This window comes from Sprattus sprattus (assembly GCF_963457725.1).
Source record: "Sprattus sprattus genome assembly, chromosome: 3".
Taxonomy (NCBI): Eukaryota; Metazoa; Chordata; class Actinopteri; order Clupeiformes; family Clupeidae; genus Sprattus; species Sprattus sprattus.
In genome coordinates, this window is record NC_137922.1 from 41,272,613 (window position 1) to 41,296,303 (window position 23,691).

A 23,691-nucleotide genomic window follows, 5' to 3' on the forward strand; every position below is an offset into this window, starting at 1 on the left:
TTTCTGATACTACATGGCATAAAATGCCAGTCAAATATATCTCCCAAATTCCTCAAAACTCATGCCCTGGCACTATCCTCTTGATACTTAACATTTACCATCCAGCTGTCTTCTCTGCCTCTTTCAGAGTGGTGATATGGTGCAAGAGAACATAAAATACTGATGATAACGATTATTATGAATAGTAAAACACACCAAAATGAGATGAGGAACTAAGTAGATATGACTGACAGTTGTAGAGTGGTGTATAGAGGAGAGGAAGCCCTACAGCTCTGACCCTGCAGTCCTGAAGTTTCTTTCCAAGTCCTGAAGTACATTCATCTGTGTCTGAGCTGCTCTGATGCTGTAAGGATCAGCCACACCAGACCACCAGGTAGAGGGGTAACACAAGGGGGGAGGGGCTGTCTACTTCTACATCTGCTTTCCTATGACACTTTATTAACAATCACAACACAAAATTAACAGTTTGAGCATAGTTTCGGTCACGTCTCCACTGGGTAAGAACAGACAGGGAGAAAGATGTTTGCTGCTTGTCATTGTTTTGCAACCACACTTGAAAAAATGATCTGGTCACATTAGTCTAACAGTAAATGTAGAGGATACAACTGAAATCGTCCAAATGTATTTTTGAGGATTTGTTGACATGACCCCGGCATTTTCACAGTTATGTGGTCTGCATGACTGATGCGTTTGATCTAAACAAACTTTAGAGGGCACAGAGTGTAAGGTGCTGAGGAAGTTGCACTCGGGCCCTGTTCTAAAGCAACACCAACAGGTCAGCTTCAGCATCTCCTCATATAAAAGTGAATAGAAATACAATACCAGCTTGGCACAACACAGTATGGTTACAGTACTGTTTGGCTTAAGCCTGTTGGTCATAGAGTACCTAATACGACTTTTACTCTACCCAATGTGTTAATATAATCAGTTTAATTTTGTATTTAAACAATGCTCTATGTAAAAACAGATTCCAGAGAGAAGGACAGGTTTTGGTCAAGCTGCTGGTGGTTAGGGTGACTATGCTCACTCCGCTGAGTGGATACTGTTGATGGATCAGAGCTGCAGGACACTCTTCCTTGAACCTGGCCTCTATCTCTGCCCGTAACGCCCGTTGATGGAGTTGCTCCCGGGTGGGGTGATGGCCACGGAGTCCAACAGGGGGCGCAGTAATTGACCAAAGGGCCTACAGGGGTAGGGAATGTCAGCAATGTCAAGGTTACTTACGATGCTGCTTGTCAGTTTTTATGCAATATGTACAATAAATAACCCGCGTTGGTTGCGTCTTGTTACCTAATGCTTTTCATATATTGTTGGTATGGGGCTGTGAAGCACTTTATGCTTCCATGCTTGATATGTGTGCTATGATTTACTATCCACAGTATGTGTTATATAGATATTTAGAGAAGGGCATGTGTGTCTCTCAGTTTTCTGTATCCAGTCTAATGAAAACTTGGAGGGGAGGGAGGAACACCCTCGCTCTGATAATCTGATGCAAATGATTGCGGCATCAGTCATGACACGTAATCCCCTTTAATCAGCTATGTTCCTGTCACACACCAACACAAATTGCACAAATCAGTCAACGGTGAAGGCATGCCCACTGCAAGGTGACTCACGTGGAGAGAACTTCAGACGGCAGGTCCGTGATGTAGGATGGGATCTTGCGGCCGGTGAGAAACTGGGCCACTTCATTACTGAAGGTGTTGCAGTTGTGCTCAAACAGTTTGTAACTCTCTGCACTGTGATGTGTGAGGAGACAGACAGGGAGAGTTGCTTCAGTGAGAGGCTTTCTGATGCGTGTTCTATATGTTCATTTTGTATGAATAAAACGAAAAATTAACTATGTCATTATGAATAAGGCGAATGGACAGGAGACTGGCAAAACAAAAATGCCGAAGGGCTCAGTGTCCAATCACAATAAAGAAATGTAGGACAGACAGAAGACAACTTAAGACATGTAAACCACAAATGGGATCACACTCAGATCAGTTCAACTGAGCCAACAACATGAAAGACCAAGCCACCTGCTTTGAATATCGTACAACAGGCAAGTTCAAAGTTTTCACCAAAAGATGTCCTTTTTGTGCCTCTTTTGTTGTGGATTGTGTGTACAAAAGCTAAATTGTTACAAAAACAGCAATGCTATAGAAAAGCCTCTAGGGGGACATCTCCGGCCTCTGGAATGCCAGTCTGTCATTAGGTTTAAAATTCTGACAGTTGCAGAATGCATTATGTTGAAAGAAACAATGACTTTTCACTTGCTTTTTTGTTACCCAACAGAGACTAATTAAAATGTAAGGCAGGTCAACACGCTTAGAGAGATGCAGCAATCAATTCATAAATCACAACCAATTGCCAGACTCACCTATAAGTAGATTCTCCAAGACTTGTCAGGTAGTTCATGAAGAGATCATCTGTCACCTCTGTTTCTCCTAAATCCACAACAGAATCCGGATGCCCAAGAATTGTACCACCCTAAGACACACCAGGAAACAAATCCAGACAAATCAGGCACTTCCCTCTTCTTTCACAACGTATCCCACCGTCCTACTCCTGGTCAAACTACATCAAGACATCACTATAATATTTGAGTGGCCAATTCTGTAGTTTGATAAATGGATGTCTCTTACTGGTGGACAACTGGAGATGCCTTCTCCCCCATAGAAAAACTCCTCTCCATGGATCACAACTGCCGTGTGCCTGGGATGAAAACACACAATATCTCACCCTGTTGATACTGGATCCTAGTGTTAATGTTGGTGTGTTAGTGAAAAGTTTCAAAGCTATCTTTTATACAAAATACTTACCATATGCCGTCCAGCTGTTTTCCTGTCAATGAACAAAATTATTATCAACAATATAGGCAGACACAGGAGGCTAATATTTTGCGTTAAGCTATGGCAGTAGCAGAATGCTTTCTTTCACTATCTGACAGTTGTAGTCAGCTATCTTGAAAGGTGGAGTTACCGATGGGAAGAAAGTAGGTTGTTAACTAGTTACCTTACAACAGCAAATCTCACAATCTTGCCAGCCTAGTTTTAACAAAAACAACCTAGAAAACCCACTATGCCCACCTCTGACCCACCACTTACCCAACATCGCTGAACTGAGTTGACGGGCCATGCCTTTGGATATGTCATAGATGTACAGTTTAACACTGAAACTTGTGTTTTCCTGGTCCATATTATAATATGAAAATCTTTTTAGTCAGCTTACAAACGTTGACAGCGTTACCAAACTGGAGAGACCCTTAAAGGTTTAGCCACCTCGCTAGCTAACGTAGCAACACTAAACTTTTGCTATCTCAGAAGCTCAAACACATTTGTGATACGACTGATATTAATAGAGCACGCCAACAGAGACTGGATGTATTCGACCGCTTTTGGTACGTTTCTAACCTTTCTATGTATCTAAGTAGAGGCAAATTATATATAAAACGATACAACGTATACAGTGTTAGGTCAATATTTGATGTAGTCCGTGCTGTGTCACAGTGACTCAAACGCCGGGGTGTTACTGTTATGACAGACCTTCGCAGACCTACGTTTCCAAACAGGAAGTAATAGAAGTGCCTCTAGGCGGCGACGTGCTCTCTTTGAGTTCCAGGACCTGACACACCAACGAAGAAGACATCGCGCTCATTCAGTGCTAGAAGCAGACTGAAGCTGCGCAAGTCCTAAGTTGTTTTTATCTTATTGTCAGGACTAGAGAGACAATTGCTTAACTATTGTAGCAACCCACGTTTAATGCTATCCCAGGCTTGAGGTATGTACCATACACAAATAAGTTAGCAGAATAAGCATACTATCAATGCTGTGATTAGTTGTCTCAGACTTTTACTTGTTTGTGCTGGACCTGTGCAAATCAAGAGTTAGCTCTATCTATCACAGGCTAGCGCAGCAACATTAGCTGCAGCAAGTGTTATTTATTCCCGTATCTCTCTCTCTCTTATAAAAGGTTATAAAATGAATTACTTTATTCATGAATATTGTTGTTTTATCTCTAAACTGCTCTGTGCAATATAGCCAATGGCTGAATGGGGCGCGTATTTTCGGAATGAGGACGAGGAGTTGGAACAAGAGGAAGGCGATGAGGGCGGAGGTAGTTTTGTCTGTTTAATTATTAGTACCGAACCCGTTATTGAAATAAAACTAAAGGGTAATTGTAAAGGTTTTCAAGGCAAGTATAATATAATTGTTTTTTCTTTCAATTTTTCAGTCGATTATAAAAACACTGGGCGTGACAGCCTTGTCTTCCTGGTGGATGCGTCCAAAGAGATGTTCATAAAAGGGGAGGATGGAGAGCCCTCCAACTTTGACATGACAATGCAGGTATATTCTACTTGCGTCTGGTGCATTTCTTTTTCTCCTTACTTGTGGTATTCTTCTCAAAAACATGATATTTCTTACCTGTTATGATCTGTCGTGTACATGCATGTTTGTGTGTGTTTCATGCTTTGTTGTCTAACATCTATGTGTGTTTGTTTTTAGTGTATACGTACTGTGTACATGAGTAAGATCATAAGCAGCGACCGAGACCTGGTAGCACTGGTGTTCTATGGTACAGAGAAGAGCAAAAACCCCAGAGAGTCCTTTAAGCATGTTTACATCTACCATGACCTTGACTCACCAGGTGAGAAGCTGTCCCTGCCCTGCTCATTGTTCTGGCTATCCCTGCCATCTGGTTAAAGACACTGTAAAGCTAATAGTTTTGATCGGCTAAATACTGTGATACAGTTTATGGAATGACATGGAGAGCAGAGAGACCCAAGAAGCAGGATTATAAACTACTGACCTACAGGATATCTTATTATAGCAATTCCGATACATTCCAGATGTTTATAGTACCACATAATTGCCTTCTCTTCCTGTAAGTGACTCCAATTGTTAATTGCCAACTAGCCTCGATTTGTCTGTACATCCCCATCATGCATGTTTTATGCTTTCTCAGGGGCCCGTCGGGTTCATGATCTCGACAACCTGCGGGGGGATAAGGGTGCCCAGCTGGCAGCTCAGGAGATGGGTAGCGGGCAGACTTCCCTGGGTGATGCACTCTGGTGTTGCTCCAACCTGTACAGCGACATTAAGCTGCGCCTCTCCCACAAGCGCCTCATGATCTTCACCTGCCAAGACTCCCCCCATAACGATGACAGCAACCGTGACAGGACTGCACGCACCAAGGCTACAGACCTCAAAGAGACCGGTGGGCTTACTCTTTGTTTGAAAAGCAATGTAAAGCAGTGCTCCAGCATGCAAGTCTGTCCTTAAACATTTCGTAATTTGTCGAAAGATGATTCATAGTCATTTATTTCGGACTATTTCGAAGATTTAGTTCCAACTTAATCAGGCACCGCGGGATGTTTGAATGTAAGAATAACATGAGTTTATTTATTTAGCTGGTAAACTAACCTTATACCCTCTATAGGCATGACATCCAGATGTGGCCTTGATTTAGGGTCTCTTAATATTCTGGCTAATGAATGATTACTTATTGTTTTTCACAGGTGTGATCATAGATCTGATGCACCTGAAGAAGCCAGATGGATTTGATGTTGGTCTGTTCTTCTGCGACATTGTGAGCCCTCCTGAAGATGAAAGTGAACTCGGTTTCCAATTGGAGCCTTGTGGGAAGCTGGAGGACCTCCAGAAAAGAGTCCGAGCCAAAGACATGAAGAAGAGAGCCCAGAGCAGGCAAGTCAGAGTTATCCACAAGGCAGCCATATACTGCACAGCAAACAGCATTATTATTGTAAAATATAAAATGAATTGAACTATCTGTTAATGCTGGCCAATGTGGTCTTTTATAATGACACAGCAAAGTTTGTGGAGAGATTAAAATTCAAGTTTGACATTATAATCACTTATGTTCAGGAACGGTTTGCATATTATGTTAAATTGTTTGACTTAATATAAAGCTCTCTGTGTCTGAGGCTTACAAACTATCTGTGGCTCTCAACTCTCATCTAGGTTGACATTCTCTTTGGGAAACGGTGTGAAGGTGGCAGTTGGTGTCTATGTGCTGGCAAGGACTGCCACCAAGCCCCCAGCTGTCCAGCTTTACAGAGACACTAATGAACCTGTGCGAACTAAGACCCGTCTCTTCCACACTCAGACTGGCAGTCTTCTGTTGCCTAGCGACACCAAGAGGGCCCAGGTAACTTAAGTGGTCCACTGATAATTTGGTTGTCATAACATGAGTACTTGTATTGACCACATTTTTTACCAGTGTAAAACTACATAATATATTTAGAAAAAACACAAAGACTTGAATCTTTACCATTTAGAATTATATGGGCCATTCTACCGAATTCGTGTAATATGCAGTCCCTCAACAATAAAAACTATTTACAAAACAATTAGGTATTTAGGCATAGATATTTAATTAGAAAATGTTATGGTCTATATAAACCCAATGCATTTCATGAGATAGTGATAAGCTAAATATATACAAAATCATCATTTATAGGGTACTTTCTATTGGGAAGTAGCTGTCCCCAACCCTGACATCTAAATTTCAAAGCTTTTAAATAACACTTTTCAATTTTTTTAGATTTTTTTCAATGATTTAATTTCAAATATCTTTATGATTGGGTTGAAACAGAACTTGGAATATTTAGATTTATTGTGGGTTTAATTTTTAAATCAATTTTCTATACTCAAAAAATCATGTCCCTAGTTTTCATGTCACTACCGAAACACAAGAGTTTTAGTCCATTGGCTGAGCCTGTGTTTTAGCCACGACTCTGCATTTTTGACCATGCAGTGACACTGCATCTCTGACCCTCATGGTTGAATGGTAAGTAGCTAAATCCCATAGTTTTTATATAAATGTGTTCCAAAGTCTGAAAATCGACGTGTAACCTTAAGAATTGTCACTACCGAAACGCATGTTTTCTTCAATTAAGTAAACCTTTTGGGGTTTCATGGAAAATCTTATGTTTGTATGTGTGTTCACCTCTTCAAAGATGTGTTTGCATGCCGTGTGCTTGTTAGAATTCTTTATTTATGCTTAAAGTTAGCTAGAATTGTCACTACCGAAACAGTCACTACCGAAACATATGGTAGTGACCTGATGATTTCAGTAGTGACAAAATGAAATGGTAAGTAGTTCAATCCCATCATTTTTAAATAAATGTGTTGTGTGGACTAAAGGGCGGCCCAGAGCACCTTTTGGAAGATTTTGGGAGAGAAATGAACATCCATCCAACAGTGCAGTCACTACCGAAACACTGGATGTCACTACCGAAACAGTGCAGCACTACCGAAACACAGGATGTTTTGTAAAAAATTAAGTATATTGAGTAATCAACTAAAATGTTATGATACTGATTGGATTAATGTATGTTCAATTTCATCAATTAACAACTCTGGAATCAATATGATCAGTATTTTGCATTTTACAAAGAAATATTGCACTTAGATTTTGATGAATTGTATAAATTGAACTTGAAAATTTGATAAAAAAATTCATTTTTATGGATTTCATTGTGAAAACCTTCAAGAAATATTTGTAAAAATACTCTTCAGAGAAGGGAAGGAAACACAATCTGAACAGGTCAATAATAATACTTTTTTACTATAGTAAATGTGATGTTTCGGTAGTGACAATTTTTGGAAGAGGAAAAACATTCCAACACATTCTGAAAATACAATATAAAAATTGACTGTTCTTTTACTAGATAAGTGTACTTTACATATGGTACAATATACATACGGACAAAGTTTTGGGAATAAAACATACAAAAAATCAAAATATTTCCGACCTGACTTTGCACCAATTCGGTAGAATGGCCCATATAAGGGGATGTTATTTAGAATGTTGTGTAGATATGAAATGTATTAAGCTGGTGTAAACATGAAATGTAATATACATGGTAAGTTTGCACTTCATGATGATTCATTGTTTGCTTGTCTGTTTCAATTGTCACAATGGCTATGATCATGATATCCGACTCACAAACATCTTTGATCTGCTCTTCAGGTCTACGGACAAAAGCAGATAGTGATGGAGAAAGATGAGGTGGATGAGATTAAGAAGTTTGATGATCCGGGCCTAGTTCTGATCGGGTTCAAGCCCATGAGCAAGCTGAAGACGCATCACCACATTAGGCCTTCAGTTTTCATCTATCCTGAGGAGGAGCAGATCTCAGGTCAGTCTGACCAACAAATTAGCTACTTAAGCAAACATGATCGATGGCATGACTATGACATGATATGGTTGACCTAGAAGTAGTTTGGTAAATTAGTTTAAAATCTGCTTGTCAGTGTTATAATAAAGACTATTTTTTTCTATTAAACATTTAAAAAGTAAACACATGCAAGTAAATGAAAAGTAATGTTTGAAACCGAATAGCCCCAAAATCTGGACAACGTAGAAGTGCATTGGGATGTTGGTTGACACGTGACAATCAGCTGAATGCAATATCTGGATGCTTGATGAAAGTGTTGGTTATGTAGCATGATCTCTGGTCTTATTTGAATATGCATGATTAATTAAATGTTCTAGTCAGTCTGTATGATTGCTGTTAATATACAGATATCCACTTAGATTGCAGACTCTAATTTTTATTACAGTACATCACTGATATCTAGAATACCTTATTATCTATTATGACACCATGCTAATTTTTCTGCCTCATACAGTGTTTCTGCGTATGTTCAGCAATGCAAAGTCACATGCTAAAGTATGCATCAGTTTGCCACTTTGTCAGGTATTTTTTGTATAGGCAAGGATCACCCTGTGAAAAATATATTGTCTAGACACTGGTTAGCATGCAAGCAAGGATGCTAGTTTGTACAGTTTTGGTTGCCTTTTAGGTTAGTTAGCATGCTAGTTTTCAACCCAAACTTCTTACTGTTGCTTTTTCATTTTGTATCGTGTTTATATTAACCCGGAGTTCTTCTCTGATTTTCCACTGTAGGCAGCTCCTGTGTGTTTGTGGCTCTGCTGCACCGCTGCAGCGAGAGGAACGTGTTCGCCCTGTGCAGGTACATCCCCAGACGGAATACCCCACCCCGCTTTGTGGCGCTGGTGCCCCAGAAAGAGGAGCTGGACCAGAGTCAGGCCCAGGTCAAACCCCCAGGTAAGCTACCATCTCTCTGTGATGTGCAGTTGAACGACTATTTGTGTTCGAATCATAGTCTTTCTAGCTCCTATTAGTTGATACAAATCTTGTATTGTTTCACTTGAGGCAAATCTTATAGGTCAAGTTATTTTTCTCTCTCTCTCACACACACACACACACACACACACACACACACACACACACACACACACACACACACACTCACTAGGAACAGTTAGCAGTGAAATTCAACCCCTGCATTTGACCCATCCTCTGTATTTTTGAACTATCCTATACTTTGGAGCGGTAGGGCACATACACACTAGGGGCAGGCAGAGTGGGCAGCAGCTGCACCGCGCCCAGGGAGAAGTTTGGGGTGCCTTTCTCAAGGGCCCTTCAGCTGTGGATGTTGAGGGAGGGGAAAGCGCTGTTCATTCACTCACTTCTCTAACCTTTAGGCCATAGCTGCCCCGTCTTATGGCCATGTTATTAGTCTAACACACCATTCTAAATCGACACATATTAAGATGAGTAAATCACCAGAAATGGTATTAAATTTGTCCTTTGTGTTATGAAATGAACTTATTTTTCACTGTTTCCGATATCCCCCCTGTGCCTTCCTCCAGGTTTCCATGCCATCTTCCTGCCTTATGCAGATGATATACGTACCTTAGATGTACACGAAGGTCCTGCAGCAACAAGCGAACAGATTGACAAAATGACAGAGATTGTGCACAAGCTTCGATTCAAGTACAGGTACGCTTACATCTTCTCTACAAGCACAGCTCATCTGTGAACTAATCCAGCTAAGTTTTCTCATTGCAGAAGAGGTTAAGTGTTGGTGAGAACATCAGTAGGCCTACCCAAAAATATTCTAAAAAAGAATACCTCTGAGAAACGATACCCTCTCCTGTTTCTCATTTAAGGTGTGATGCATTTGAAAATCCAGTACTGCAACAGCACTTCAGGAACTTGGAGGCGTTGGCCCTGGATCTGATGCAGCCAGAAGATATTGAGGATTTCACCAGTAAGGCTTATTCATAATCATCTCTATATACTCAAATAAATCAATCCAACATGCACTGAAATCATGTCAAGTTCTGACCCAAGCACTCAATCTTTGTATTTTAAATGCACTTAATCGTTCTCTCCAGTGCCAAAGGTCGAAATGATGGATGGACGTGTGGGACTGCTTGCTCAAGAATTTAAGGATCTTGTTTACCCTGCAGACTACAACCCAGAAGGAAAACCCGCTGCCAAGCGCAAAACCGGTGAGATTTTCTCACTTTTGTGGTATTTTTATCTTGTTTATTACTGTACTGTTGAATAATGTGTATGGCTGGTACTGGAACATGGACATCTCAACAAATAGAGATAGCTCTTTATAACTTATGAAGAGGCTGCCAGAGGCAGGAAAGGCCCCTTTTCAGAGACATCCTATGGCAGACAGGCCTTTTCTTATAAACCCAAGTGAGCAGATAGCATATCTGAGAAATCATGAGGCAGACAGGCCTGTTATTATAACCCCAATTGCAAAGACACCTTTTATGATAAATCACGTGGCAAACATGCCTCCTCTGCATAGACTACCTAGATGCTTCAGGGACAAAGGGGGGTCAGGGCAAGGTGACAGACGCCTCTGCAAAAGCCACAAGGCAGACAATGTGAAGAACTGGAACAGGAAGCTGTACACCATGTATCTCAAGGTGGTTAATTCTGTTGACAGAGACAAAGCAAGCTGGTTGATAGGCAACATTGTTAAGAGAGTTGGACCGATTGTTCTCCATCTCGGTGCGGTCAGGTCCAATGACGCAAGTAAGGTACCTGTTGTTTTCCATCTCTAGGTGCGGTCGAGTCCAATGACGCAAATAAGACGCAAATGAAACCAGAGCAAAGGGTGATTTGATCAATATAAAAGTGGGCACGGGGACTTGTTGGTTAGATTATCTACTTGATCGCTTTAGCTTATGACTAGAGTTTTTGAGATGCTCCATGGACCAGCTCAGCAGTAGTTATCTCCTCTGAATAAACCGTTCAGTATATTCATACCTATTTGCCTTGAGAAGTTTCTTGAGAACTCTTAGAATAAGACACGACACTTTCCACACAAAAGAATTCCTTTCCTACCTTATGATAACTGTGAAAACCGGTTGGAGAACTTCTTCCACGGTTCATGTTTAGATCTGTATTTCTTTTGTCCCCCTCTACACAGCTGAACAAGGAGGCGGGGCAGAAAAGAAACCCAAAGTGGAGGTGTCCGAGGAGGAACTTCGTGCTCATGTAGAGAAGGGTACCCTGGGAAAACTTACAGTGCCTGTGCTGAAGGAGGCCTGCAAGCTGTTTGGAGTTCGCACCACAGGAACTAAGAAACAGGAACTTATTGACCATATCACGGCTTGTATAGCCAAATAAGCTGTTTAAATGGCCACTTTTGTATGGTATAAGGGTATTGAGTTAAACAAACAAAAAAACAAGTAAGATTCAATTGTTAGTTTTGTTATTGCATAGCTGTTGATTGTAATAAAATTATGGACGGCCCATTTGTGTGATGTTTTATTTACCTTCCATTGTCACACTATCCCATCTCGTATTTCCCGCCCTTCTAGTTCGTTTGGTTGTGTAAGACCTACCCAGAGCCATAGAACCTACCTAATTAATGAAATGCCTCAACTTCCGTATAGCACTAGAATAACCTTGACGGATGGGATGTCTAAAAAGAACAAGTTTGGACATTGAAAGAAATACTCGTTTTATGTAACGATATCCATGATCCATGATACTCCATCCAAGAGGCACAGTAGCGCATTCACTTGTGATAGCCTTAAGAATTTCGCGGAGCAAGCTTTAGCAGCACATGATTGGGGCGGCGCTTTGTTTGGGGCAGCCGACGAGAAAACATGGAATGTGACTGCAAACCTGACAGCCCCTGTTCGACGAGTTCAAATTGCGGAGAAGAGTTCAATATTGAAGCATCAGTCAAAGGTGAGGTTAACTGATAAAAATACCAAGTTTTTCAGTGACCATAACAGTAACTATAATGTATTTAGGGCATCAAATGGAGAGGACGATTCAGTACAAAGTGAAGGCCAGTCTCATTGGCTTTTATTAAAACTTAACTTCGAAAACTAAACATTTCTAGCCTACTGGAATTCGTGGGCTGGTCCGACTGATGTAGGCTAGATCGTGCGGACACGTAAACAGCATCATCAACAGACCGACTGTATTCAAAAGGGCTCTCGACTCACAACTGATAGCCTACAATGGGCTGAAAACGCGAGCGATCACTGACTTTTGATTGTGTTGTCTTTTCTCTAAGATGGTATTTCGTGTTGAGGCACAACGTGTACGCTCATACACTGAATTTAACCCGTGCCTAGTTAGACTATCCAAGTTTCCTTATAGAACTTATTGTCTCGCTTGGCAGTGATCGGTAAATAGGTTATCCGTCTCTTTACCTTTACGTCAATCCGTAGGCTGCGTATCTGAAATTCTCTACGTTATCCTATTATAGCCGACACATAAGCACCGTGCCTTATATATGCTGTTGCTCGTATGCCTATTCCCATATGCCTCACAACTAATGTTGGACTATTTTGACACTCGTTAAGAACGTAGTGTCCATACAATTTGATAACATAATGAGAATATGGTGCACAACACTAGGAGCTGTGAAGATATAGCCTAGCAGAGCCTCCCTTCATAACTGGCACCTAGTGCTTTAAAACTTGAACTTACAGCAGTTACATTTCTGCACTTCTTTTTCTTATCTATGTAGTTTTTCTATTTGTTATGTAAAGTAATATTTATTGTTACACCAGGTTTTTTTTATTGCTCTTAGCTTGACTGTTCTCTCCCTTGTACGTCGCATTGGACAAAAGCGCCTGCTAAATGACTAAATGTGTAAATTATAGTGTATATTCCATTCCATCTGTGGGATGAACTGCATGCGTAGCTGTCACTGTCAGCATCAACCAACTTCAGAAAGCATGTAGGCTACGTTTGAATGGCCAGCTTGACCGCTAGATTCAACTGGTTGGTCTACGTGTAGGGGTTGAATGTAGACAAGTCAATGTTGAAATTGGAACAGTTTTTGAAAAAAGTAAGATTGAACCTTTTCAATTCAATCCCTGTCTCAAGATGCTCCTGAAACCCTCACTTAACTCCACACACACTTCAACTGGGGGTGCAGTGAAGTTGTCTGGACTTTTTATAAGTTGACAGTTTCCTCAGTGGTTGAAGTGACCAATTCATATCGAAAGACAAAAAAAAAAAACTCGAAAATTAAATGAGAACCCTCTGCTGACTGCTTATATAATAAAATAAACAGAAGTTTGAAAATCACTCCTTGCTATACATGTGCTACACAACCTGAAATGGCTGGATGTCTTTTGATTGAATTAACAGCTTGAGATAGCTTTATTATATGCTCTCTCCTCCTTAGGTCTGTGGATAAATGCCAACACCCTGTTGACTGGATTGATTTCAGTTGTGGGCTTTCTTCTCTTCAGATGCTCACAGGGTCAGTATGATTATGCTGGTTTTGTGTGTGCATAGTTTCACAGATGCACTGTGCAATGGGCCATAAGTGGAACATGAACAGTACTGCATTAATATGTGTCCAAGCCTAACTGTCTTTTTTTGTCACAGCAAGTAATATCAATATTTCTTATATGCTGCCAGCCTACATAGTATCCAGCGACTCTTGAAGCATTAGTGTTATGAGAAATATAATCAGTAATAATGAAATGTTCTTGATATTGCCCGATATTTCAAACTGAATGCTTTGAGTCGTATACCTTGAGTTTATTTCTCTGCAATTGTATAGCCCTCCCAGGATGGTTTAGTTGGCCAATTCGGATCATATGTTCCCTGACTGGTAAGTGTCTATGTTCAGTAAGTAGTAAATACGTAAGAAACTCACATTGTTAAGAGAACTGAATTTTTTGTGCAATTTTATAAACTTTATCTTCAATCCTTTAAAGGCATATCATCCGTATGGAGTTGGTTGACAAATCTTGTTAAAGCTGTCCGTGGTATGTACCAGTTTTGAATGAGGAATGTATCTTATATATCATACAGTACATATGATAATATGTCTTATGTATAATAAGGAAATAGCCGTCTTTGATCTGTGCAAATTGAGGAGCTGATGTTTAACCTTTCAATATGTGCTCATGGTGTTTACCTTTTGTCTGCATTCTGACACATACAGTATTTGTGTTATCCAGCACATGCATTGCTTTTGTCCAAAGTTCAAACTAATCAATTATGAAGCATTTCTGCTCATTCTTCATCTTGTGTTTTTGAAGGATCAGTTCCTTTCCACACAACTTGTGTAACTTTCTCAGTGCCAAATAGATTAAAGCATCTAAATAGCATCTAATAAGGTCTATTTTTCAGGGCTCCAGACACTATTTAAATGGCTTGCTCGCCTATGGCACTTCCTTGTTGGTGAGTATTGCTTGTTGGTCTTCAGATGGTTTATATGGCTTTGTGAATCTCAAGCCTAGACATACTGTTGTCGTTGTGCAAGTTATAATAGGACCAATAGTGGAGGTTTCAAAATGTATTAAGTCAAGTAAATCATTTTTACAGTGGAGAGCAACCCACATCAAGTTCTGGAAAATAATTAAAGCAAAAAGTAGGCTTTTGACAGGGCTTTGTTAAATGTCTGCCTGTGCATTTACACCAATGTTGTATTAATCCATTACATTTTAACCCCATTTTTTCCCCATACGTCAACGTTCGGAATGTGTCTGGTTAACAGATCATTGTTCGTTTTATCATTTGACAGACCATTGTTTACTTTTGTCATTTCATTTCTTATTTTGGGTTTTCTCATCACACAGCATTGCTGGCAAAATTCAGCTGGGTGCCAGCTCTCTTCAAAGCCATTGCAGGTGAATCCCTACCACAACTGCCATCTGTATGTCAGTGACAATATCTCTACCATAACTGCCATCTGTATGGCAGTGACAATATCTTTCTCTGTATCTTCAATCTTTTTTTGTGTCTGTGTGTTCGCCTAGGTGTACTAATATCCATAAAGCAAGGGCTGGAATTTGTAGTGAATTTAAAGGAACATGTAAAAGGTAAGCCAGTTCAAATGCAGATTGCAGAGATTTGTCGTTGTGATTTTATGGTCATCTGCATATTCCTCCAAAGTCGAGTAACATATATTCTGGATGTATAAGCGGGGTGGGTGGTGGTATTGTTTTATTTAAAAGGGCTATTTAGGTAGTCAACAAACAAACCTTAAGTACCTGACACATACATTTGGGTACAATTTTATAATTATAATAATGTTTTGGAGGGTTACTGTTCTGGGGTCAAGTTGACCCCTAGGATAAAAGATGTTAGTAATTTTGAAGGTAATAGGAGGGTAAAGTAAACTTTGTGTTGGTGGAGTTGGTTTTATTCAGCATTTCCTGTTCATGTGGTTAATGTGGTAATAAAGAGCTCATGGGAAGCCAGGATATTGAATACATATTTTTGTATTCCCCAAGGGCCATTTAAAAACAAAGGGGCTCAAGCACGACAATCCAGGAGCCCACCTTCCAGCCTTAAATATGAGGACCAGGGTTTGCGACTCATTGTGGTCGGGCCACAGGGGAAAACCCGGAACTCTCTAGTCAGCATTCTGCACGGCTCTGGCAACTCCCCGACACATGAAGACACTCAGGAGTGCAAGAGGTGGAGAACAGAGATAGATGGAAGAGAAGTAACAGTGGTGGAAACCCCGGACTTACTGGGCAAAACCCTGGGGCCAGCGCAGAGAGCCCGAGAGGCCTTACGCAGCCTTCAGAAGGCCAGCCCTGGTCCGCACGCCTTCTTGCTGGCCCTCCAGTGTCCTGGCACTAAGGCGGGAGACTGCAGTGACGCAGCTAATGCCTTGCATGCTTTAGTGGAACTTGTGGGTGAGGGGGCCCTGAGTCATGTGCTGGTGGTGCTCCTCACTGAAACAGAGGGTCGTAGAAGGTTGCGCAGTTTGTCTCAGTTGCTGAAGGAGGATGCAGGAAGCCTCAGGGAGACGCTGTCCATGTGCGGCCAGAGAGCTGAGCTTGTGGACGGCTGGCGGGAGAGCGACGGCGGGGACGCGGTCCCGAGGCTGATGGAGAGGGTGGTGGAGATGAGGGCCCTGCAGGGCCACTATGTCCACGAGCTGCAGCGCAGGGAGGAGCGGATTAGGCAGGAGCTGCTGGCTGACATGGCCCACGTCCTGACACAGAAGCTCGAGGGAAACTGGGGCTAAAAGCAGACATACGAGGCCCTGTCAGACAAACAAGGACCCGAATCATGAGATTTGTTCTGTTGATTTAGACTGTTTGATTGTGACTACAAGCTGTCTGTTTAGTCTGCACACTGGATTTTAAACTCTCACAACCTCTGGCAAATCTTAATATGGAGTATTTTTGAAGAATGTTAATCAGGAAAAGTGCAATGTGTGTGTGTGTGTGTGTGTGTGTGTGTGTGTGTGTGTGTGTGTGTGTGTGTGAGAGAGACAGTGTCTGTTTTAAAACGTCGGCATAGTTTTCATATGGCAGAGCAAAGAAACAATTTGTACATCTGGCATTTTTACATCATCTTGCATTTTCTGTATATTTGTGTTAAAGGCACCCAGTGCAACTTTATGTAAACATTCAATGAAAAATAAACATTCAATTTCTAGTCTTTTTTGCACGTAGTAAGTTTCAATAACTCCATACCATTACATATCGACATTCAAGGAGCAAAGATGAGACGTCGTTGTGTGGTGAGAACTGATAGAAAATCGTAAACAACAACAATCGCCGGTGGGGAGAAGCCATTTTTCCATTGACTGGAACCTGCTTTGTTTATTGTAGGTTACCAAAAAATAAAGAAAATGGCGGCGATTGTTGTTGTTATCGATTTTCTATCAGTTCTCACCACACAAAGACGTCTCATCTTTGCTGCTTGAATGTCGGTATGTAATGGTATGGAGTTATTGAAACTTACTACCTGTAAAAAAGACTAGAAATTGAATGTTTATTTTTAAGCCTCGAAAGTTGCACTGGGTGCCTTTAAGGACCCCTTTGATAACGAGATGGTTCGTCTCAAATGTATCTTACTAATAAATTGTCATAACATTTTGGTGTTGAAATAAAAAGTTGAAAAGAAAAGAAGACATGAATCACCACTGATTCATCCCTGAAAGCAAAGTTGTAGGTCCAGTCCAAAGCATCTAAATATTTTCTTTCATTCACTAAACTCCACAAACTATATTTAATGCCACTGTGAATTACGTGCAGTTTGCGGGGTTTTTTGCACACAAAAAAGTGTAGTGCACTACAGCGTGTGTTGGCCTTTAGGCCAGGCTCGTCTGTGATTCCAAATAAGCCCTTTTAAAAATAGGAATCATATTTCGCAGTGTTTAGGGAGGGACCACAGTACGCATGTAGTGCGTGACGCAGACTGTGACAAGCCTGCAAAAGGCAAATGACGTTGTGCGCATGCCCATGTTGAGAGAGTGCTATAAGGAAAAGTGGTAAAGACAAAGGAATAAACAACCCAAGGAAAGAGAAGAGAACACAAATCAGAAGGATAATTCCAGCCCATACACAGCTACTCCGCATTAAGACACAAGTAAGTGAAGTGCTGATAAACCACGAATGTGTGTTTTGGTCGCTTTTGCTTAATGTAATCAAACGAGTAGACTGCTGCTCTCCACTCACCACTACGAACGAATATATTAATGGAATGGAAACTGGAATTGACCATGTTTCGAATATGTTTTGCATTTTAGCGTGTGTTTGATAATCCTCCGTGAAATGTTAGGTTGTATGAAACGTGGCTGTCCTGGGCGTCCTGGCCTCTTGATTTCTGTTTCCTACCGTGGCTGCTGCTGCTAGCAGTCATAGCCAATCAGCTGGTTGAAATGTTTGCCCCCCCTCATCACAAACGTTATCTGCTTTTAAGTTCACTACTATAAATCTGTTTAATCTTGTTCTAACTAAAATAGTTTCCTCTATGTGTTGTGCATCTGTGGTGTTTACAGATGTTGTAATTTGGCTTTTCCCTTTAAAACCACGTTATGGGACCAATAACAATTCCTTCGTTTCTGTCTCCTCAGCAACATCTGACTTGAAGAACATTTGACTCGAGTTTTTGCTCCACGAGCCAAGCTTTCGCTTCCCTTTCTGTCCATTCAGAGGACAGCTGAAACTGTCATGTTAGTGTCTGTGATAACCACCGACATGGGAAGAACTGCTTCTATATGAATCCTAAAGCAAAAGTTTGCAACAGACACAAAATGGAGCCATACCAAAGAAGATAAACACAGTTGAAAGTCCACCGCCTGGCTCCAAGCTGTACCATATCAGTCCCTCTCTCCTGATAAAACATCAGGTCTGAGTAGCCAGGGAGACCTGGCTTTCCATTTTGCCAAGTGACTACCATCCCCTCCCCTTGCCACACATCCCTCAGGCAACTGTAAAGTTGTTGTGGAGATGGTAGTGTTGGCATAGCAGTGGAAAGTAATGGGGAGTGCGCCATGTTCTGGTAAGGGGAGGGGGGTAGGAGGTCTTCAGGAGCTGGGTTGTATGCCATGGAAGGTGAGCAAGCAGAAAGGGAATGAAGAAGGTGCTGGCAGTGGGCCAGGCAGGGAAGAAGGGACCGATTCCGTCGTGCCCACCACCCCTCCGCCACCTCCTGCCATTTACCACGAGAAACAGCGGCGGGAGCTCTGTGCCCTTCACGCGCTCAACAACGTCTTCCAGGATGGAGCGGCCTTCACCCGAGACGCGTTGCAGGAAATCTACCAGAGGTAAAGAAATGGGAATATTGCAGGTTAAAACAAAGGGAAAGAAGGCTTATCAGCAGGAGCACAAGCTGTTCAATAGTTCACGCGGAATGTGCTGCACTGCACTTTCAGGTTTCTCAGCTTGAACACACCTGATTCATCAGACTCATTACAGGGTTCGTAATCAGGAATGTTAAGCTCATTAAATAGATAGAGAGACCTATGTGCATCCCCAAGAGCATGATTAAGCACCAACGCTACAGTTCACTAATTCACAACCATCCTCCTGGTGTCCCTCCAGCGCTGTTATTGAATTTGTCTTGTCAGCTTCTGCATACACTGATAAACTGTTAACATTAAATTGATGCTGTTGAGGGAGGTCTGAAAAAATAACATTTTGGCAGTAGTCCTGAATAATGGTAACTGATATATAGGCTGTTGGCTGTGCCTTTCTTGGTGGTAGCTCGTCTGTAATGCCGGCTCTTACAAACAGAGAATCCCAGCGGAGCAAAACAGTGGGAAATTATCCTTTTGGCAGAATGCACATCTTTAATAAAATAGCAATATACACTTGGACTTCAATAAAGAAGCTGGCACTGGAAGAGAGATCTTAACCTCATCTCTCTCTCTCTTTCTCTCTCTCTCCTGTTTTTCTCTCGCACATCCTCACTTTCTTGCCTGCTTATTTGTTTTCTTTCCTCAAGACTGTCCCCCAGCACTTTGGTGACGCCACACAAAAAGAGCATGCTGGGTAATGGGAACTATGATGTGAACGTCATCATGGCTGCCCTGCAGACTCGTGGCTATGAGGCCGTGTGGTGGGATAAAAGAAGGTAATCGCTGGTCTAAGTCTTCATTATAATCCCACTGTATTATTATTTTTATTAATAATAATATGTATTCATTTATTTAATACATTTTTTTCAGGACCATCTATACATATGCATGTGCTCTGCCAGTCATCATGTAAACACTCTTCTATCTGTAGGGATGTTGGAAGCATTTCTCTGCCCAACGTTACTGGCTTTATACTGAATGTGCCGTCAAACTTGCGATGGGGTCCGTTACGGCTGCCACTGAAAAGGCAGCACTGGATTGGAGTGCGGGAAGTTGGGGGTGTCTTCTACAACTTGGACTCCAAACTGCGGAGCCCTCATGCCATAGGAACAGCTGACGATCTCAGGTACTAGGAATTGTTTTCCATTTTGAGGGGTTGTTGGAGTGCCAAGTGATTGGGCCATGATGGAAGGTATATCACAATCCCGAGGATTCATGGGTGTTGAGCATCACTGCTATTATTGCTAGGCATTGAAGAAGGCCCTATGGCCACAATATAGGGGCCTCACAAATGCTGCATGGCAGGTTTTTTTTGTACAAGCTTGAATTAATGTTGCTGCATGTATATTTACCAGCATTCAGCCATACATCTTAAGCATTGCTCCTCTGTCAGCTCCTTTGAACTGATGTTTGGAAGTTTCTAAAAACATTTCACAACATTGGTCAATACATTCTTAAATGTTATCAGTGAACAATAACCTTCAGTACCTAGAGGATCCACTAGGAGGCTCTACTTTTTAAAAACATAATTTCCTTCTATCCTTTTTTTTTTACATCCTAGCCCTTTCCTCTGATAAAAACAAGAAGTAAATGAGGGAGGATTGCAAGGAGGATGGAGCAATCAAGGGCAAACATACATGAGAATTGAGATGTGCTTGCTCACTCAAGCTTCACTTTTAAGAGACGTCAATTTCTGGTTACCCAGGAGCATCACCTCTTGGTAGACCTAATGGATCTATCATTATAAACAGCATATTTAAGTGCCTTCGAGAAAAGCGCTATATAAATGTGATGTATTATTATTATTATTATTATAAGAAATCAATCAAAATATAACTTCTACTGTAACCTTTGTAAATGTCATTGGAGAGGCAATAGATAATAATGAATAATACGGTTTGTTGCAATGATTTGTGCTTACATAGACATAGGTCAATATTTAACTGTATTATTCATCATTATTTTCTTTGTCTATTATGCCAAATGCTAACATCACAATTTCAGAGTTCTCGATTCAAATTCATAAACAAGGCAACACGTGTTATAACATGGATTCCAATCGGAGGACAGTAGGATACCAGTTATAGCAGTGCAAAAGAAAGAAACGATTGCACATTTGAAAATATTATTTAAAAAAAAACAACCTTTTAAAAACAGAAGGGAAGGCTTCGATTATTTTAAACAAACTCTGAATTAGGCCTATGTTGAAGTCTGATATTGCAGACAATGTTGCCCTAGATAGAAGTCCTACCATACTACAGCTAATTTGATAAAGCATGGAGAATTCTCTGTTAACTAATCCTGTTAACGAGGTGTGATATTTTGCTGGTCTCATGACATGGTATGAATGTTTATTTAATACAATAACTGAGGCAACATGATCAATGAAACAATGTTTGTTAAAGTTGCCATATTTAATGATAATGCAAGCATAAGAAGATCTTTTCTTGGTTTGACTAATAATTTCTCTTCATTCATAAATGGCTACATCTTATTTTAAATTGTAGGCTGACGGATGTCAAGAAAGAGTAGGAAAAAGGAGATTTTCACCTAGGGCTTTACCTCACACATTCTGAAATCTTTGCCTAGAGGCACCCAAAGGACTTCACGCCTTGTAACAACAGACATTAGACCCCTCTTTTAAGACTTCTGTATAGGATACTTTTGTGTTTCCTCACCCATAGGTCTCCTTCCTCCCTCCTCGTTCCTTGTCTCCTCTGGCAGCCATTAGAGAAATGAGACCACCATTATGACATCACACTTTGAACAATTTCCAGGTCACGAGCTGAAGGGTCGAGGAAGGAGGAGAGAGGAGGCATGCAAATAACTGTAAGGGATGCACCTCAGTTGTCATTTTAAATACATCAAGGTCATTCTGTTTTTTTTTCCTTTCCCTCGGTGGCAATGACAACAGGAAGTTCCTGCGTCACCAGCTTCGAGGAAAGAACTGTGAACTCCTTCTGGTGGTGCCAGAGGAGGTTGAGGTCCATCAGACATGGAGGTCTGATGCCTCTTGAATGTCTCTTACAGCTTTTTCGTCTCACTCCAGCTGTGGCTCAGGAGGGAAGGTTGGTCCAATCAGGGAACCTTTTTCCTAGCAGTTTTGGAGTTCCACTCCACCAATCACAGAAGCACACTGGCCAGCTCCTTCTCCTGTTTACACGCCCACTGCTGGACTCAGGCCAATCAGACAGGAGCAGTGAAGGTAATGGACGCACAGGGATTTGCTAATCACATTTAAGAATTCACAACACTATACTTATTGATGACGATTATGCTTGGTGTTTGGAATTACAGTATGTTTATATATATATATATATATAAACGATGGAGTATTTTTCAATGTTACTTTTGATTTTCTATGGTCTAATTTGAAATTGAGAAGTCTTTATACATGTGTACCACATCGTTGTCCCTGTAGCCTTCTCTCTCTCTATTTCTTTCTTTCTTTCTTTCTTTCTTTCTCTCTCGATGCGTCAGCATCTCTCCTCTCAGTTGTCATTATGTCTGTCCTGCCTCTCAGTTCTCAACCTCTTTTGTCACTGCTCACGGTAGGATTTGTTTGCTAGGCAAACAACACCCCCTTTCTCGCCCCAAAAAACAGACAAGAAATTTCACTGAAGTTTTTTAGCCTTGTTCCAGCTCATCCACAACTGCTTGGAAAGAAACACCCAGCATTGCCTGTGTAGAAACGTTATCTTTCCATATGAAGTTATATAGTTACTGATAAGAAGTACCCTGTGTAATGCAGTAAAGCATGATGACACCTTCAATGGATGTTAGATTCACATTATGGGAGGTTCTGTTACTATGAGATTGTTACTCTGAAGCCTCCAGTGCATGCAGATCAGCTCTGTTGATCCCTTACAACACTGTACTGAAATCAAAAGTTGACCAGTATGTTGTGTAGGCCCTTCAGGAACACCGATATCTCTTGTTCACTTGCCAAAAACGCCATATTTTTTGAATTATTTGATAAGAACTTTATGTTTTTACAAAATGCATACAAGTTAGCTTTGTCAAAAATGTACTTTGGGTCAGTCAATGTGAAAGTTCAAAACAGAGATTGAAGTTGACATTTGTTTTATAAGTGGCAGCGTTTCTTGCCGAAGTAGACTTGTCATTGAGAAGGCTGAAGCAGTGATGATGACGATGGTGGGTTGTTTGCAGTGTTTGGTATTTGCTGTTGTTTGGTATTAGGCACTGGGTTTTCAAACAATGAATGGAACTGATATGGCCTCAAATGGTGACCTAAAATATATGACTCTACTTGAAGAGGAGTGGAATACCGGCCCTTAAGTTCTCTCCTCCTCTTGACTATATGTAGTTTTCTCATTTAAGAGATGCAATATCATATGTAGTAATGAGAGCATTCCACTCTATGAGGTGGCTAAATTGAAGTCCCAAAGAACCATGATTGGACATCCTAGTTCAAAGGCTCAACATTCCACACTACACATACCATGGTGCTTTGGGAAAAGGGTAGTAATGTTTTTTTTTTTTTGATTTATTTGCCATGACAATCTGTCACTGTTGCCCTTTTTTATTTGGGGCATTTGGTTAAAATGTACTTGTGTGTATGTTTTGTTTTTCGTTACGCAAATAAAATGCTTGTATTGGCACTTTAATAAATGTATGCTGTCATATCCTTAAAGTTTCCAGGGTAAATGTTTAAACATATTAGCATGTCTTTGCGTGGACCATATAACTTGCTGGGCCTACTACCAAAACATGTAGCTCCTTGCGATACTCTCGTTAGGGTCTTTAACTTACTGTCCCTGTTAAGGCAGCAATATTTATACAGTTAGAC

At 41.0% G+C, this 23,691-nt stretch overlaps 3 protein-coding genes across 4 annotated transcripts in view; 2 read left to right on the forward strand and 1 right to left on the reverse strand.

Moving 5' to 3' along the window:
- desi1b (desumoylating isopeptidase 1b) overlaps positions 1-3,379 on the reverse strand; it is a 29,284-nt gene extending 25,905 nt beyond the window's left edge. The window contains exons 1-6 of one of the 2 annotated variants that reach the window (XM_080835150.1): positions 3,093-3,379; positions 2,808-2,829; positions 2,631-2,700; positions 2,366-2,475; positions 1,617-1,739; positions 223-1,183 (exon numbers count right to left, since the gene is read on the reverse strand). In XM_080835150.1, the coding sequence (XP_080691276.1) occupies positions 1,090-1,183; positions 1,617-1,739; positions 2,366-2,475; positions 2,631-2,700; positions 2,808-2,829; positions 3,093-3,183 (510 nt within the window). In that variant the 5' untranslated portion in view covers positions 3,184-3,379 and the 3' untranslated portion in view covers positions 223-1,089. Of the gene's footprint in view, positions 1-222; positions 1,184-1,616; positions 1,740-2,365; positions 2,476-2,630; positions 2,701-2,807; positions 2,830-3,092 lie in introns of those variants that run through there. The other variant, XM_080835151.1, reaches the window with a different exon arrangement.
- A 256-nt stretch (positions 3,380-3,635) lies between these two features.
- xrcc6 (X-ray repair complementing defective repair in Chinese hamster cells 6) lies at positions 3,636-11,590 on the forward strand. The gene is made up of 13 exons (XM_080835131.1): positions 3,636-3,765; positions 4,026-4,101; positions 4,219-4,331; positions 4,491-4,632; positions 4,951-5,202; positions 5,504-5,690; positions 5,967-6,153; positions 7,981-8,149; positions 8,921-9,082; positions 9,691-9,820; positions 9,991-10,091; positions 10,219-10,335; positions 11,277-11,590. The coding sequence occupies exons 2-13, from the start codon at positions 4,029-4,031 to the stop codon at positions 11,474-11,476; spliced, it is 1,833 nt and encodes a 610-aa protein (XP_080691257.1). The 5' UTR covers positions 3,636-3,765; positions 4,026-4,028; the 3' UTR covers positions 11,477-11,590.
- Positions 11,591-17,550: 5,960 nt separating this feature from the next.
- Positions 17,551-23,387, forward strand: josd1 (Josephin domain containing 1). Its single transcript, XM_080835147.1, has 5 exons — positions 17,551-17,668; positions 18,156-18,848; positions 19,529-19,657; positions 19,813-20,007; positions 21,796-23,387. Exons 2-5 carry the CDS (start codon positions 18,562-18,564, stop codon positions 21,896-21,898), a joined length of 714 nt encoding a protein of 237 aa, XP_080691273.1. The 5' UTR covers positions 17,551-17,668; positions 18,156-18,561; the 3' UTR covers positions 21,899-23,387.
- The last annotated feature ends 304 nt before the right edge of the window (positions 23,388-23,691 follow it).

Excerpts from the sequence above, each read along its gene's own strand:
- xrcc6 (XM_080835131.1), top strand. The coding sequence starts at position 4,029 with ATGGCTGAATGGGGCGCGTATTTTCGGAATGAGGACGAGGAGTTGGAA. Across the intron at positions 4,633-4,950 it reads CCATGACCTTGACTCACCAG|GGGCCCGTCGGGTTCATGAT; the intron begins GTGAGAAGCTGT and ends ATGCTTTCTCAG. Across the intron at positions 8,150-8,920 it reads TGAGGAGGAGCAGATCTCAG|GCAGCTCCTGTGTGTTTGTG; the intron begins GTCAGTCTGACC and ends TTTCCACTGTAG.
- josd1 (XM_080835147.1), top strand. The coding sequence starts at position 18,562 with ATGGGGAGTGCGCCATGTTCTGGTAAGGGGAGGGGGGTAGGAGGTCTT. Across the intron at positions 18,849-19,528 it reads TTGCAGGAAATCTACCAGAG|ACTGTCCCCCAGCACTTTGG; the intron begins GTAAAGAAATGG and ends TCTTTCCTCAAG. Across the intron at positions 20,008-21,795 it reads GGAACAGCTGACGATCTCAG|GAAGTTCCTGCGTCACCAGC; the intron begins GTACTAGGAATT and ends CAATGACAACAG.